This window comes from Leptosomus discolor, chromosome 3 (assembly GCF_034619465.1).
Source record: "Leptosomus discolor isolate bLepDis1 chromosome 3, bLepDis1.hap2, whole genome shotgun sequence".
Taxonomy (NCBI): domain Eukaryota; kingdom Metazoa; phylum Chordata; class Aves; order Leptosomiformes; family Leptosomidae; genus Leptosomus; species Leptosomus discolor.
The window spans coordinates 4,496,401-4,513,273 of NC_141393.1; the positions used below are offsets into that span (position 1 = coordinate 4,496,401).

The following is a 16,873-nucleotide window of genomic DNA, read 5'->3' on the forward strand; positions in this document are numbered from 1 at the left end:
GCCACGGGATCCAGCAGGCACGTTGCTGTTTGGCACAGCTCCCATTGCCTTCAGACGTATAGGATTAGGTCCTCCCGCTCCGTGCTGAGGTCAGCTCTAGCGCAGGCATAAATTCAAACCCGTTTGAGTGTAGCAGGGGGAGGCTGGTGGGATTTACACACCGCACTGCAGCCTCTCGGCCATAGATGTGCTTAGAAACATCACTGGTGCCTTCTTGCCTGTGTTAGCCATGGTTTTGCATCGATTTTGGTGAGATGAGGAGCAGGATTCAGGTTCACCGGTGTTTCAATGTGAGCTTGCATCTCCGTCTTGTGCAGTTGACAGGTCTGCAATAACTTTTTATCGTCGAGATTTTTTTCTTTTAATTAGCGTCGGTGGCAGTAACAAAAAGGCACGCGCTGAAATTCTTATTACTTGGCCTCTTGTGGAGGGAGAAGGCTGCCAGGTTTCACGGTGAAGGCATTGATGTGCTCTGGATGAGGTACAGAGAGGATTTCCAACAGGGTTCTCACTTTGTTTTCTTTAATGTTGGTCTTTCGAATGAGGCTGGTTAAGGAAGAGAATGATGTAAATTCGCCCAAATGAAGTATTGTGAACGGGTCAGCATGCAGGTACTAATTACTGCAAATAATAATTTAAGTCCCTTTGTCTGGAAACACGCTGTAGTTCACCTTCAGGCAAGTTGCTGCGGCAGGAGCCAAAGCAGAGGTTCATGTCCACGGCAGTGTTGGAGAGAAGATCCGTGTGATGGGTGGTGGGGAGCTGGACCATCTCACAGACCACTTGTGGTGGTGCACACCCCACCCTGGGCCTCATTGCGATGTCGGCCCCAGTCAATGTTGTGTTCTTACCTTAATTACAAGTGCAGTGAGCTGGGGCAATCTGGCGCTTTCTGTTCTTGCCCACTGGAGCAGTGAGTTGAGACAATCTGGTACCTTGTGGTCCTGGGTACAAGTACGGTGAGTTGGGACAACCAGGCACACCTGAAACTCCTGTTGCCTGGGAAACCTACCCAAAACTCCTCCTTCCTGGATCATAGCCCACTCTGAAAGGTGCCAAGATTACCTGACGAGAATAATGGTCCCAATGAATAAGTCCTGACCAAAGTCAATCATCTGGCGATCCTGTAAATAACAATCCTAAGTGAGGCCCTTTGAGCTCTCCGGGATCACAGTGGGCTGTAACCCAGTATCTCCCCCTGAGTTGGGACAACTCTTAGGGCAGATTGTCACGACGTTCGAGGTAGTTTTCGGGAAGTAACTCTGGTCGTCCGCTGACAGATGCTGATGAAGAAGAAAGGGTCAAAGATCATCTGCTGGTAAATGCTGATGAAAGGAAAGTGAGTAATTCACTATAATTAGATTTTTGTGAGGTTTCAAAGATCATTTGGTACCAAAAATTCACTATAATCTGCAAAGAAACAGCTCTATCATGGGTTATCCTCTATATCTGTGTGTGTGATTTGATTTAGGAAAGGTTGTTGAATCTTTAGCTAAGTTCCTGTGTGGATTATAACATTGTTGATTGCTGACTTGATTAAGTATTGCTAGAAAATCATACAATCTAATCTTATGATTTATCATAACAGTGTTAATAAATCTTAAATTGCTGCTACCTCAAAGTTATGTAGAACGCGTAATAGCATGTTTGAATCAGTGCCACTGAAATTCCTGTAACTAATTCCTTTAGACATGAGCTGTTGACCAAGCCTAAGACTAAGATTGGATCTAGCCACACCTAGACTCCTCTCTGAGAAGGAGTTTAGAAAGCGAGGGGGTCCATTCTGAACTTCGTGACTCAACGGGAGGGTTTCTCTTACCCTTTTTATCCCCAATCTCTGTATAAATCACTCTAGCACGATTCTCACTCGATTCTCCTTTGTATGGTTCTTCTATGTAGTAAGTAGTAGAGTGAACCCTGCCATTGAACTTTGTTAAGTCGCACTTTTACAAATTCATTTTAAGAATCACTTTTGCTAGTATCTTTGACAGTGATTCTTTAAGTGACTTAAATGTCTCCTCTGCAACACCAGCAAATCCAGTTGCAGGGAGGCTGGGACTGGCAGCAGCCTGCCCTTGGTCGATACGCTCTGTGCAAATTCAGGCTTGTGGTTGGAATCTTCTTTTTTTTTGCTCTTCCGATTTAGCTTCGCTGCAAACCACCCTGTGTGAGATGGGGTATATGGTCTCTCCACCCCACTTATGCTTTTCACTAAGCCAAATAAGATTCACACAGATACCAGAAGTCGTAGAGCAAGCAGAAGTGTTGCCATGGGCTCAATGTTAATGAGCATAGAGCCAAGACTTGTTAGAGGCAGGACATTTAGCTTCTGCTGAGCTTACCAGAAAGAAGAGTGGAAGGTGACTTGAGTCCCGAGTACTTTGAAAACGCAAAACATCAAGGCACTTTTTAATTCAGCCTGGAATTTATCTGGAAGCTCAAGCCAGCTAAATTCAAGCTTAAACCACGTAAAGTCAGCTGGAAATGAAGGTGAACAGAAGTGCTTGGGAGACATTGAAACAAATAACCAGTTGACTTAGGGTTGGGGTTTGTCTCTCGGTGGACGTTCACTGAGAGATGACGTTTTGGCCAAACAGAGGTTGTTGGGCTGCGTTCATACACAGGTTCAGGTTTCTTGACCCGTTTTGCCCTGGCGAAGACACCCATGCAGCTGTAATAGGTGTTAGATACTGGGGCTGCGGGGTTACAGCGGATTTTGGTGCTTTTGATGGAAGCGCGGCATCTTGCCTGTGTGTACGGAGGAGCTGGTGGGTAGTGATGTGCTGCTGGGTCTTTATGCAGCAGGAGGAGCCTGGGCACTGATTTTTCTGCCTCTGCCAAAAAAGCGGGTGCCTCCACATAGCTCTGCCCGTCACCCGGACCCAGCGCTGCCTCAGTAATCCAGGAAATGGCAAACAATGGGAACCTCTTCTGGGAGCTGCTGAGGAAGGCCTCCTGCAAAACCTTCCTGCAAACCCAGAAATAGTCATTGCTTGCACCGGGGCTGCTGATTTCAGGCTCGCTTGAAGCGGTTGCAAGCTGCCTAAGCATGGATTGGATTTCTGTTTTGCTGTTGGCTGTCCAAGATACGAAAACCTCAGTGCCGTCCATCCCTAGGAGGGCTTGGTTACCTTCCAGGAGCCCCCAGTTCCTCCCTCCAATCCATAATGCTGCAGCACGTCACTTTGCAAGATCAGAGGTCCCAGCCTAAATTTTTGGCACAAACTCCTGTTTTTTTTCTCCCTGAGTACATCTGAGAGTGCCAGTCCATTCAGCCCTGCTGTGAAGGAGCCCTTCAGATGTGCACATCTAACTCGTAGTCATTTCTTGCCTGGATAAATTATCTGAATAGGCTTTTGAGAACTTTTTATGGAAAATGTTGTTAAACTGAAAACAAGGGCATAATAAAACAGTAATTCAAGAGCAATTTACTGAGTGGAGTCCTTACATGCACTGACCATTGTGGAGCAATGATACCAAGCTTGCTATTTGAACTTACTCTTTGTCACTCGGAAAATCCTTGGGCAGTTTTTAAAACACTTCCAGTCTTTAATTGTTGTCCTTGTTACTCATGATAAGCTGTTTTCTAGCTCATAAATGACACGTCATTCATCTTGCCCACTTCATCAAAACCCCAGTCAACATATTTGTCTGCTTCACTTGTGAAATGTGATCAAGTCATATGTGACAACAGGAGGATAACCCAATTTTGGCTTTCAAAATGAAAAGGTTTGTCTTGGCTGGGGTTGGTTGTCTTTTGGGCTCTTTTTATGCACTTGAGAGGCATCCCATATTGCTGTTGTTCCTTGGAGACATCTCAGCTGGTGAGACACACGCATTCGTGCGCCTGTGCTCCTCTCGGCCATCCCTCCAGGCAGCTCGGTGTTTTCGAGGTGGGGGGCCAGAGGTCCGTTTGCAAAACTCAGAAATAGAAGAAAAAACCAGGCAGTTAGGTACTTCAGGGTTTCTAAATTAGGTACTTCAGGGTTTCTAAATGCAGGCACCAGCGTGCCGCCTGCGTTGGTTCTTGCAGGTATCCACAGGGACTGTGTGTATCCCTGCCTTTGTCCACCCAGGCTGGCTTTACCTTCGGAAAACTGTGACTGTTCCCGGTACATCATTAATGGCTTTAGGAGCTCCATGTGCCTTGCTGGCGGTTGAAATAACCCAGTCCCCTCTCAGGAGGCAGGTTCAGAGCAAAGGCAGCAAAGTCCTTCGCGCAGTGTGGCATTAGAGGTGGATCCGTCGCCACCAGGCACGAAGGCAGCTAACAGTTTGCAGGGATCCAGAAGTGATTAAGCAGATTGGTGACAGAGATGAGCGCTTCTTAAATTGACAATCACCTCTTTCTCAAGCCAGAAAGACCCGAGTTCGGGGATAGTATTGGACCTATTCATAGCACAGCACAGGTTTCAGCCTTGGAAGCAGGACCCGGCTATATTTGGTGCCGTATTTATATACAGGCACCCTGCACATGCATCAGCTGTGCTGTATGGCAGCAAAATCGTGTTGGTTAAGCAATCCTATGTTAGAAGGTAGTTTGACATCCCACCTTCATTCGGCCTCTTGCCCAAGAAAAAGAGTCCCATAATAAAAATTGAGATTTTCTGCATCAGGGGCACGGGCAGCTCCCGTCCCTTACTGGTATAGGAGTCCAGGAGTCACGGGGCTGGGATGGGAGCTGGGTCCTTAGGGTGCTCATGGTCAGTTGTTATTTTAGCTCATCTCCAAGAGATGTGGGTGCAATGACAGCTATGGGCAGGACAGGGATTTTGGGGAGTTTCAAAGCAGCAAGGTGGAGTTTCTAACTTGGGGGCTTTCTCTGTGCTCGGATTTGCCTGCTGCAAATATTGATAGTCTTGCCATCCCTTAGAGCAGCGAAAGCTTTGTGCCAGAAAGTGTCAGGCACCCTTGAAGCAGCACCCGGGGAACTCATGAGGCTGTGATGTGATTAGTGCCTACGACCCCATACACCACCGCAGGCAGCGTGCTGGGACCCTGGGACATGGGAGCCCAAAACCGGGACACATCCTAAGCGTGGCTGACCCAGGGGAGTCTTGTTCTGGCAATAAAGGGTGGGACATCCCAGATGTCTAGGAATGTGTGGCAGCAGGTAGGGACATCCCAGATGTCTAGGAATGTGTGGCAGCAGGTAGAGAGCTGAAGTGGGTGCTCCTGTGTTTGGGGAGAGGATGGAGAGGGGTTTCGGGAGGATTGCCATCCGCTCTCCCCCTGCCCAGAGGCAGCTCCAGCTTTCCTCCTCCCGCACCGCCCTCTCCAGATCCTTCTATTTTCTGGTAGATAGGATTAAGCCTGACCTTCCGCCCCATCTCGGAGAGAGCCAAACCTCTTTCAGATCTAATTATTTTCCATTTTTGTTTAATTGTGCACATCCTGCTGCTCGCTGAGAAGGAGAGCGGCTCCTGCCCAAGCCGGGGCAGGGAAGGGCACCCGGCCCCTCCCCAGCCACGGGCTTTGGGGTTGTGATTTCAAACCCCCAAATCTTTTGGAGGTCCGAGGCAAGTTTCCCAAGAAGCATCTCTGGCACCATCATGTGATTCTCCAGTGGTGACCTTCACGCTCAGCCCCACACTGTGTGAGACAGAGTCGTCCAGCCGCAGCCACCCCCATCCTCTTCCTCCCCTGCACCCAGTTTGCACCGGGCTCTACTTTTTCTGCATGTATTTTGCTACCTAGTTTCTATGTACAAGTGGCATCCAGGCTTCTTTTAGCAGTGCATTGCGTGCCTTTTTTTAATGATCTTTTGATTTCTCAGTTTATCCGAGCTGCTGCAAAATCCTGCAGCCTCTCCCTGCAGACGGTGCCGGGCTGGGGTTTGGCTGAAGGCGCTGCCAAGTCGCCCCGTCGGCAATGATAAAATGTGGGGGTGATAAGGGAACGGGCGACTTCCTTCTGCAGGAGGAGGGGAGAAAATAAGATGGGTTTTCAACCTGCCAGACAGCCAGCCAAGACGGGGAGAGAGGGGGGACAGAGAAATCAGATTAAGCCCGGGGAGCTTTGCCTGTAGCAGTTACATCGGCGTATGGAAAATATGGAGATGCTCTGGTGGACCTTGAGTCCCGCTACGCTCGTGTACTTTTTACAACTTCACTTAGGTTGAGCATTGCTTTTCCAAATCCCTTTTTTTTTTTTTTTAGCACCAGAACAACCTCACAGCATCTCCACAGGCACAGGAGCGCACCCAGAGTACCAAAACTCGCTTCTGCTGCAAGCGGGGCGGTTCCTTCTCCACCAAAGCTGTGCCACACCGTGTCCATCGGCACGAGGTGGCTCGGGCACGCCGTTGAGCGGGTCGGGAAGTGGTTCTGGAGGAGGGGTGGGTCTGCGGAGAAGGAAATACCACTGCAGAAACTTCCAGCGAGAGCCGTCAACGTTTCCAGCAAGCCATCTAGTGGCTTCCTATTAAAACGGTTGCACGCCTTGAAACTGGGAAGGTGAAGCTGGAGGGGCGAGTGCTGCTCACCACTGCAGTTCTGTCGGGGAACCAGTGTGCAGGGAAAAGGCCCTACTGCAATAGCCCTCTTCTGGGCCACAGGGTGGTGAGGTGGTCGAAGGGTTGGGTTAGCTGCTGGATGGCAGCGTGGGTCTTGCCAAGAGCAAACCTGATGGGTGATCCTACAGGTGGACGTCCAGATCTTCCTTTCAACGCTGTGGGTTGTTACCCTAGCTCAGAAACACGTGAAGGATACAGGGATGATCAATGATCAGCTTTCTCTGCAGCGTGGATAGGAAACAGCAGACAGAGAAGTAGAACGTAAAGTTTTGGGGTTTTTTTTTAATAACATGGGAGCTCAGGGCGTTTCACTTGGTGAAGTTTTGGGCAGCAGCTTTAAAGCAAACAGAAAGAAGTCTTTTTTCACCACATGGTTCAGTTGTGGCACCCTTAGGCACAGCTTGCTACGGGGACTGAAAGGCTGAAGGCTCCCTAGAAGGGTTTGGTAAATGCTGGAGGAGAGACTGACCTGGGGCTGGGAAGCAGCAGTCAGGTGGTCTAGGTAGATCCTGAGCTATCCTTGGCCGGTGTTTGAATAAGCTGTTCAGAAAAACCTCTGGTGATGGAGATTTTACAACGTCTGTAGGCAATCTCTCCCTGTACATCACTAGCCCTCACTGCAAGAGGTAGTTTCTTCATGTCCGACCCCATTCACCTTTGCTGCTATTCAAACCTATTGCTACAATCCCCAGGAGACATGGGGAGCAGCTTGTCCACGCTGGTCTTCACCTCTCAGACAGATGACAGGCTGACTGGTGCAGTTTTTACGTGCAACGTGGCGTTTTGACTGATGTTCAGACTGTGATGCTTCCTGACTCCAGGCTCTTCCCCACCTGGTGCTGCACAGTGATTCGTTCCCACCTGCATGCAGATGTTTGCACCTACTTAATGCAGCTGGTTTTTCCTGACTTTCCTCCAGGCCTCAACATTGTTTGACTTCTAATCCAGCTTCCTGGAGTGTTTTCATTTCTCCTAGCATGATACCTGCACATTGAATACATTTATCACGTCACCCTTGTCACCGATGACATACTGGCTGGTGTCACGGCTGGGACAAGTCCCCTTGCTCAGCACATCCTCCCAGTCTGATGGTGAATCACCAATAATGACTCTCTCCATATGTTTTTCTGATGAGTTGTATGCCCACATTAGCGTAGTTTCGCCTGAGCCTGTTTCTCTGGTGTGCTGCTGAGGAAGCCATGTGCGGCAGCCGCTAATGAATATCAAGATATACGGTGCTGACTGCTTCTCCAGCTATTCACAGGCCAGTTACTCTGTCGCAGAAGGAAATTAAATTGTTCTTGACAAATCGGTGTCGGCAGTCACTTATCATCTTGTTATCTTCTAAGTGCTTACAAATAGGTTGTTTCATTATTTGTTCCATCACTTTTCCAGGAGTTCGAGTTAAGTGACCAGTTTGTAATTCCCTGACTTTACCTTTTGCATATTTTTAAAGCTGAACCCTATGGTCTCTTTTTTTTGTGGTCTCCTAAAACCTCTCGTATCTGCTGTGAGCTAACAGAGGAGCAATAGCTCTGCGGCTGCTTCAGCGGAGCCCTTCCCTCAATACCTTTGGGGCGGATGGACCAACACCCTGGTTTGGTTATTGCCCTCCTGCTGGGCTGCTTCTTCCCTTCGCCCTCTGTGGCTCTTGCCTGTGTTAGCTTATTTGAATCTCGACCTTTTCCATTTCCCAAGCAATGCTTTTAAAAGGTTAGGTTTATCCATGAAGTGCTTTTGTGTACTATTTTGTGTAATCTGCAACAATACGGAAAATTTGGGCCGAATTGTGACTTTGATTAACATTAGGACAACAGCGGTGGAGCTATGTGGCTGTAGAGGTGGGTATAATTTGGCTTTTTTAGTGATTTTCGGGAGCATCTGGTAACTCTCGGTGTCCAGTTCGGCACACTTGGCCATGACCTTGGTTTTCGGAGAGCGGTGACGCCCCTGCCTGGGAGGTGCTCACGCAGTGGTGTCACGCATGCAGGCATCTCTTTGGCGTGTCGTATTTACCCTGCCAGGGTCTATCTGTTTCTTTATTAGCTCTGTTTGCCAATTTCTCAATTCTCTTCTTTTTTTTTTTTCTGTTCCTTCAACAGGAATCATTAACCAATGGCAACAGGAATCCAAGGATAAAGTGATTTCCCTATTGTTAACCCACCTGCCTTTACTAAAGCCCGGAAACATCGAGGCAAAAGTCGAATACATGAAACTCTTGCCTAAAATCCTGGCCCACTCGATCGAACACAACCAACACATCGAGGAGAGCAGGCAGCTGCTGTCCTACGCCTTGATACACCCCGCCACCTCCTTGGAGGACAGGAGCGCCCTGGCCATGTGGCTCAACCACCTGGAGGACCGCACGTCGGGCGGCTTCGGCAGCCAGAACAGAGGTCGGTCGGATTCGGTGGACTACGGGCAGACGCACTACTATCACCAAAGACAAAACTCCGACGACAAACTCAACGGATGGCAAAACTCTCGAGACTCGGGCATAAGTGTCAGCGCTTCCAGCTGGCAGGACAAAAACCTGGCGTGCGAGAACGGCCATCTGCCCCTCTACTCCTCCTCCTCCGTCCCCACAACCATCAACACCATCGGCACTAGCACAAGCACCAGTAAGTACCCGTGGGAAGCTCTGGGGACGGCCACCCACAGCCGCTCTTCACAGCATGGTCCCTGTCATCCCGCTAGAAAATACTGCTTTGCCATGATTAGCAGAGGGGCTGGGTTCATCTGGGCCATAGAAAACTCCCTTTTTTTTTTTTTTCCTTCTATCCCTTACCTGCTTTTTTGTTTCTTGCATTCCCTTTTTTTCTCTAGTCTTGGGGGATTTTAGCCTGGCAGCTGGAGAGGAGGGAAAAACAGCCAAACTGTAAGAGCAAAAAATGTGCGTTATTGAAGGAAGCTCCTTTTATTTCTTGTAGCTCCATGTAGATTTGCAGTTCGCGTTTCAAGAGTTCCTAAAGCAAGCAGGGAGCTGATGCTTTGTGTCCAAAAGTGAGCTAGGGGACTTAAGGCCAGTCCAAAAGTGACCTAGGGACTTACTGGGAGGAAATGGGTTTGGGGCCCCAAAGCGCAGACATCGTTTTTGGAAGCAAGGCTGGGATCCACGATCTTCAGGGCGGGTCTAAAAACGTTCCCTCGTGTCTGCAGCGCATAGAGATGTGAAGCTGGTGGTGATCAGGTGGTTTAGATGCACAGTCCTCAGTGTTTTCTAGGAGAGTTGGGTACCTCTTCCCCTGTGGAGGCCCTGCCAGGCTTTGATGGGAGCAGTGGATGGTGCAGACCTCAGCCCAAGGCTTGGACACTTGGAGATGCTGCAGAGCACCGTGGCTGGAGATTTGTCACTGATTTTCCGTGGAGATGTAGTGCAGCTATAACTGCTTTTTAAAGCAGACGTTGATGCCTGTGAGCCATCCTTGGGAAAGGGAGAGCAAAGCATCTTCTCAGCGGGCCTCAGGAGCTCCTCTGCCCACCCGCTCGCTCTATGGCAGGCTGTCGTGGCTGCCTTGCTGTCGCCTGGGGTGACTGCCACTGTCTCACCTGCAAGGCTGGACGTCCTCCTTTGCTTTGGGGCATTCAGGAGACCTCTCTCCAAGATGCTTGGCGTGTCCCTAGACATAAAAGAGCACTTTGGGGAGGAGAGTCTTCTTGCGGCGAGGGTGCTGGCTTCTCCATCAGCGTGCGGAAAGCCACAATTAAGTAGCTGAAAGCTCTAAAATGGTCACTTAAGGCTTCTGGGGTTTTCCCTCTCTTGTAATAAGCACTTTTTTAGATGATGTTTCAAATCAACAATATGAAACGTGGTGCTGGGTTTACTGCTGTCGCACCGTGGTCTCTGCCTCTCCTGTGTCCATCCTTGCAGGCAGTGCTGCCTGCTCTGACGCATAGGGATTTAGCAGAACGGTCTCAGCTTCTCCACTGACATTGAACATTGTGCCCATCGTGTCGCCTGTCTGTGAATCCCCGTGTCCTGCTGCCTGTGTGACGTTCAGCTTCTCCAAGAGCCAGGTCCCTGTGCTGCGGAGGAGAGCTGTTTCAGGGTGACCAAGCTGCATGGGAAAGGCTTAACAAGCAGGCAGAGTGAGAAGAAATGTGAATGTGTTTGCAGCTGGGCTGTTAAACCTCTCCAGGGATTATTTTTTGAGGGGGTTCTTCCTTGTGTTTTTTGCATGCCTGGCGGTTCCGAGGCTTTGCACACTAGGGAGCCAGTGGGAAGGGGTGGCTTCAGAAGGGATCTGGTTGCTCACGTCAAGAGCTGGAAGCAGGGAGGTCTGATGGGTGCAGCAGGTTAATCATTGACAGTGGCTGAAGCTCCGCAAGATGCCTTAGGTCTTGAAGGACACTTTTCAAAAACCCCTTTGTCTTTCTTTGAGCCTTTTTGTGCTCAGACTTCTCTCTTAGCAGAAATAGTGACCCACCTCTCGCCCAACAGGATCCCCAAGTATTAGCACGAGGCACCGAAACCCAGGCAACAGCCGAATTATTCATCAGTGCCTGAGCTGCTGCACTGCTAAAGTTTTTCCGAAATTCCCCAGAATTAGGTGTGCACAGCACTGGAACAGGAGCTTTTGTGGGTCTGTCAGCAGGGGCTGTACAGCCCTGCGCTGTACCCTGGTCTTTTGCTGGAAGACCATGTCCCTCCTCCATCTCTGCCGCTTGCTTTGCCACGGCATCCCCTGCTGTAAGTCTAAGTATTTCTAAGGCTGAGTAGCTTTGCAGAGGCACCTGAACACATCTTCAGCCCAGTCTCGTCCTAAATGTTAAGCTGTTGTAACTCCTATTTTGGTGGCAGCGTGTTCAGGCAACCTGTGGGCTGAGCTGGAGACGACCCAACCACACTTCGTGCGTTAGCTCATAAGCTTCTTTAACGCAATGTTTGCTCGGACACAAGCACAGTAAGTCCACAGACAGATGCTAAAAAATAAACACGGCGGTCAGCCTTTGTCCCAGCCCCTTGAGTCAATCAATACGTCTATTAATCTTTTATTCCAAAGCAAAGCCCTCAGACTGTTACTGTTTGTTTAGGTTTTAGTGTTATTATTTTTAAATTCTCCCTCTTACTTGGAGGTGTTTATCTGGGCAGGGGCTTAATCCAGCAACACCCTGCAGGGCACCGCCTTCCCCGACCCATCCCTGCAAAGGCACGGCCTGTTGCTGACACCAAAATGGAGCAAAGTCTTCCCCGGAGGAGTAAGGTGGTGATCTTGCCCGAGGTACTTTCTTCTGGTATCGTGGCATCATGAGGTGTAATGCTGTTACAGCACAGGGTTTAAATATGGGTGGCTGAAGCTCACGTGACAATTGGTTTTGCGCTGTCCTTGTCTTTGACTCGACCTAGACCCAGGCTTTGAGACTTGGTTCAGGCTTGGTTCATCTCCAGCTCTTTCTTCACAGTGCTGGCTCGTGTTAGCCAAGGCTTAGGAGTCCTCTTGCAGGGCAAGTCTGCAGTGCTCCGACAGAATCGCTCTGGATTTACACCGCTGATGGTGATCCAGGAGTGGGACCAGCATCATAAGTGATGGGTTTGGGTCTGGAGCTGTCTCAGCGTATGGAGTCACCCAAAGTGATTCAAGTTCATGTGCTCCTTCCCATCCACTGCATCTCCGTAACTGGTTTTTCAGTGTGTCCTGCAGAGCTTGAGCTGCAACTTTAAGCCAAGCTTTAGTGTGCTGGGAGTAAAGGTGGCCTCAGCGTAGGCTTGGGAGCACAGGGTGGGCAGGGGGCCAGAGCTGCTTCAGGCGTGGTGGGACAGGGTGAAGCCCAGAGCCCCAGCTCTGCGGCCGAGTCAGGCAGCGGTTGCAAAATGCCCAGGTTGCACAACGCCTTTGCAGTGGAGATGGAGCCGGGAAACTCTGTGAGGACAGAAATAGCAAAGCTACAGACCAAGAGCTTCTTGCGTGGGGGCTCCGGCTCCTTCCTTTCCCCTGTGTAATTGGTTCCGCCTGAGTACGATCTGATGGCGTGCCAGGTTTTGGTTGTCAAATGGAAGCACAGTGTAGCTTAACCTTCTGTTTTCCACCCTCTCAGAAGGGAGTATGTGCAGAGGAGAAGGAGGGTCTGTGGTTAAATATGCTTGTCCAGTGCTGAGAAGGTGGAGTGCAAGCGCTCTGGTCTGAATTGGACCGTAAGGTCAGCGAGCAAGAAAAGAGAAAGAAAAGTGTAAGGTTTGGCAAGAGTGATAGCAACTCCAGTTGGCAATAGCAAGCCTGTTGAACCACAGCTGAAGAGGTAAGGATTTGGTTCCTGGCTCTGACACGCATCTGCTGGATGAGCATCTTGGTCCTCTGCTCCCGGTTTATGACCTGGGGATAACAGTATTGCTTCTTTTGTCATTGTATGGTGAGATTTTCCTATGCTTTCACCTCTGGTGTAGTGCCAGGGCACTTAAACTCCCTGTGGACAACAGGTTCCCAGGGGCAAGTCTCTGCACAGGAGCAGAAGATCTTGGTTTTATTGCATGAGCAACAGTAACTTGCTCCAAATATTTTGAATTAAGAGCCAAACGTTGCAGGTTATTTCTGACAGAGGAGCGAGGATCTCTTTATGCCGGTACCTGCCCAGAAGAAGAGGTAGCTCCGTGCCAAGCACAGGCAGCACTTCAGCCAGGGTGAATGTCTCCAGGTGTCACCCTGCCTGAGGGACAGGAGCTCTGGCCAGCCTCTGTATGGGCTGTAGTGCTGCCATAAAGCAATGGCACGTCGGGTTCCCCGGTGGGGAATGATCCCAGAGAAAGTAGTCAGTGTTGGTCTTACTGGAGCCTTGTGTGTCTAGGATTCCGTCTCCTGTCTGTCCTTCCAAAAAGTGGAGGAGGTCTCTGGACTGGTAATGGTGGTACCTGTGCGCGTGGCCGGTGGTGCCCCGCAGTCCTGTCCTTGGGTGAGCACCCACTGCATCCCTGGGTGGCTTGGAGTGGCACCAATGCCTGGAGGGATGGGGTGGGTGGCACAAGGGACGAGGTGATGGTGTGCATCGCAGCTCAGTGGTGGGCAGATACAGTCAGAGACCTTGCTATGGAGTATCCTGCAGAGCAGGAATCCCAGGCATTGGGATTGTGTTTGTGCAGGAGAGATGTTGCACACTCTTTGGTATTTCAGTGTCGCTGTGCTGCCTGGCTTCCCCTGTGAGTGAACAGAGAGGTCCTTGGACCAGCAAAGTTGTTTGCCAGTCTGCAGCCACCCTTCCGCTTCTGCACAAATGGGAAAGATGCCGGGTACTCAGGCTTGCTACACCCTTCCCACGGGAGTCTCTGCCAGAAAACTGATGTTGTTTGCAAGGGGAGGGAGGAGGAGAGCGAGCAGTGCAGTGCAGGAGAAATACTCACCTATAATCTCCTTGTCCTGAAAAAGAAAAATCTCTTATCTTGTCCAAGAGGTGAAGAGAAGGAGTAAATCAGCGAACTTCCTTCCATGCACACCAGTCCAGATTCATGGCTCTCCCCCTGCACCTGCCAGCTCTCGAGCAAGACTTCCGTTTCAGAGTCATGCCCAGGTGGCACCAGCAAGTCATACTGGTGATCAAACTCCCCGTACCACAAGAAATGTAGAGATACTGGTGGCAGCAGGGCACCCTGCAGAAGGAAGGACAATCCCATGGGCTCTTATGTGAAGATCCCACCAGGGGCTGCTGGCTCTGGGGCAAGGCCAGTGCCAGCTTATGGTGACCCTGCCATCCTGGGAAGGGCTTTCTGTTGTGTTGCTTTCTCAGAAGAGACTTGATCCCAACTACTGCTCTACGGGCAAATCTGTAGCTACCAAACTGTGTGTCGGCATGTGTGTCTGTGACGTGGCTTGCTGGATTTTGCCTGCATTTACCCCAGTTATGGACTCCCTAGTGAGAGAGCGGATGAACAAGATGGTGGAGCTCTTCCCCAGGTCATCAGGGAATTGAGGTGGGAGAAACGACACCAAGAAAGCACTTGTCATGAATGGAGTGTGGGTTTCCTGACTCTTCCTCCCCTACACTGTTGTACAACAGCTCACTGCCTGCCACCAGAGACGACCCTGTGGTCATACTCAGTATCCAAACTGAGCTCGATAGCGGGATAACTGCGTGTTTTAACCCGCAGGACCACCCTGATTTGTGTTGAGTTGATGGGCAGCTTGCAAGTACAACGCTCTCCTCTGTGTGGAGTTGCAATGACACCTGAAGGGGATTGTGTGTTCTCAGTGTATATTTGACTTAACACAGGGCAACACGTTTCCTCCCATGCAAAGTTAGCAAAACACGCCGTTCTGCTTGCCCAGAGATGAAGAGTGCAAAAATCTTAATAAGGTTACAACAGTGAAGCAAACAAATGTCCTGTTCTTGCCGGGGTTGGGTGTTAGCTTTGTACTCGGGAATTGCCTTCAGCAACTTGTTTGTCTGTTGGCCGTGCTGTGTACTGAGGCTTGGCACCCTGGCACTCATCCTGCCAGGAGGGGACACCTCTAATGTTTACTTTTTTTTCCACTTTTACTGATGGACTGAGGAAAGCTCGTTGGCCTTTATTACACTTGAGCTTTTCGGTGGTGGTAGACAGGGGCATCTGGTGTCTTGCTCATGCCCTCTAGTGTTGCATGGAACTGTCGGAGAAGATTTCTAGGAGTCACCCACTTCGCCAGGGTCCCATCACTACAATGTCGTGCTAATTCTGTAGCTTAAAAACAGAGTCGTTGTACAAAAAGGTAACGCATGAGCAGAGTTGTTTTCTCAAATCCATGCAGAATACGCACAAATCCAACAGCAAACGGGACTGAGAGCAAGGACAACATAGAATTACAGGATCATTTTGGTTGGAAAAGACCTTTAAGATCATCGAGTCCAACTGTAATCTTCTGATCCAGCTCTGAACAGCAGATACAGATTTCCCAGCCCCTGTATAAATTCAAAGCACTTGGTCCCTGGGAGATACGGTCCACAGCTCTTCAGACCATCACTCAGCAAGCAAGGAGATGAACAGTCACCTACCCTCAGCCTGGAAGCCGTCAAACATTGGAGATGCTAGCCATGATGGAGGACAAGAGCAACGGCCTTTTTGGGGTGTCAGCAATGCTGGGGAAAATCTGCTACTGCTCTTGAGTGGTCACTGCAGAGCTGTGTTTTATAGCCGACATCCCTTCCTGCTGTTGAGGCCACTCCATTTGCCATGTCCTTCACCCTCTGGTTAGCAGGGAGGTGTCCCAAATCAAAACAGAGCAAGTTGTGCCCCTTCTCCTTGAGCTAGTGTGCTGGCCAGGATGGTTTTAGTTGATGGGCCAGCTACGTGTGCTCATCCCACTGCTCCCACACTGCCCAGACCGGGTGTCCAAGCAGGGCAGCCAGGTGAGCTGTCCCACCCTGGGACCGCTGCAGCCACCAAGGTGGTTATTGGGTGCAGGGAGGGAGACTGCTTCCCCCAGGTCTGTGGGGTCCGGGTGTGCAGCAGCAAGATATAGGCTGGGAAAATGGGTTTGTCTACGTGGGAGAGATCAGGGCAGCCCCATCATGCAGTCCGAGTAGCAAGTGATAGGACACGAGGAAATGGCCTCAAGTTGCACAAGTGGAGGTTTAGATTGGATATTAGGAGAAAATTCTTCTCCTAGAAGGTTGTCAAGCACTGGAACAGGCTGCCCGGGGAAGTGGTGAAGTCACCATCCCTGGAGGTATTTAAAAGACATGTAGATGTGGTGCTTAGGGACGTTGTTTAATGGTGGACTTGGCAATGCTGGGTTAACGATTGGACCTGATGATCTTAAAGGTCTTTTCCAACCTAAACAATTCTATGATTCTCTGATCTCTGCTCTGCGCTCGCTCGAAAGGGCTCAGGGTGAAGATGCTTGAAGACACTTTGGTCACGAAGTTGGTCTGGCCCTACCTTGTGGTCCATCACCTTTCAGCATCCATGTTGCTGTGTTCAATGTTTCCTAACCCAGCATATTGAAGTCTCTTGATGGACTCTTGTGCTTGAGGAAAGATCAGAACACGTTCTACCCTCGAGACTTCAGTTTAGCTGCCCCAGCGCTTTCTGTTCCTCCTCTCAGCCTGTTTTGGCACATTCCCTCCACCTCTTTGCTCCTGGAGGGTCTCTTTTCTCTCTGTGTCTTTGGCCAAAAAGGGGGGTGGCCAGCAAAGGGCAATGTGGTGCTGAGGTCCCACCTGCAATGCATCTCCATAAGGGTCTTAGACTGTCATCGAAGCTAATCAGCCTATTTTTGTCTTCCCAAAGACCACGCTCTGCACTGGAAGGATAAAAAAAAAGGGGGAAAGATTTACATGGTGACACAGAGTAACCCATCAATCCTCCCCAGATGCTCGGCTTTGGGCATTGTCCCCAGGCCAACATCTGGGAGGGTGTCTGTCCTGTTCCTGTTCATCTAGGGACTCGCTGTCCGC

At 50.0% G+C, this 16,873-nt stretch overlaps 1 protein-coding gene across 3 annotated transcripts in view; it reads left to right on the plus strand.

Annotated features, from left to right (window-relative positions):
- Nucleotides 1-16,873, plus strand: part of SAMD4A (sterile alpha motif domain containing 4A) — a 104,493-nt gene that overhangs the window by 54,457 nt on the left and 33,163 nt on the right. For all 3 annotated transcript variants that reach the window (XM_086462606.1, XM_086462607.1, XM_086462604.1), the window contains exon 2: nucleotides 8,617-9,135. In XM_086462606.1, coding sequence (XP_086318732.1) covers nucleotides 8,617-9,135 — 519 coding nt within the window. The remainder of the gene's footprint in view (nucleotides 1-8,616; nucleotides 9,136-16,873) is intronic.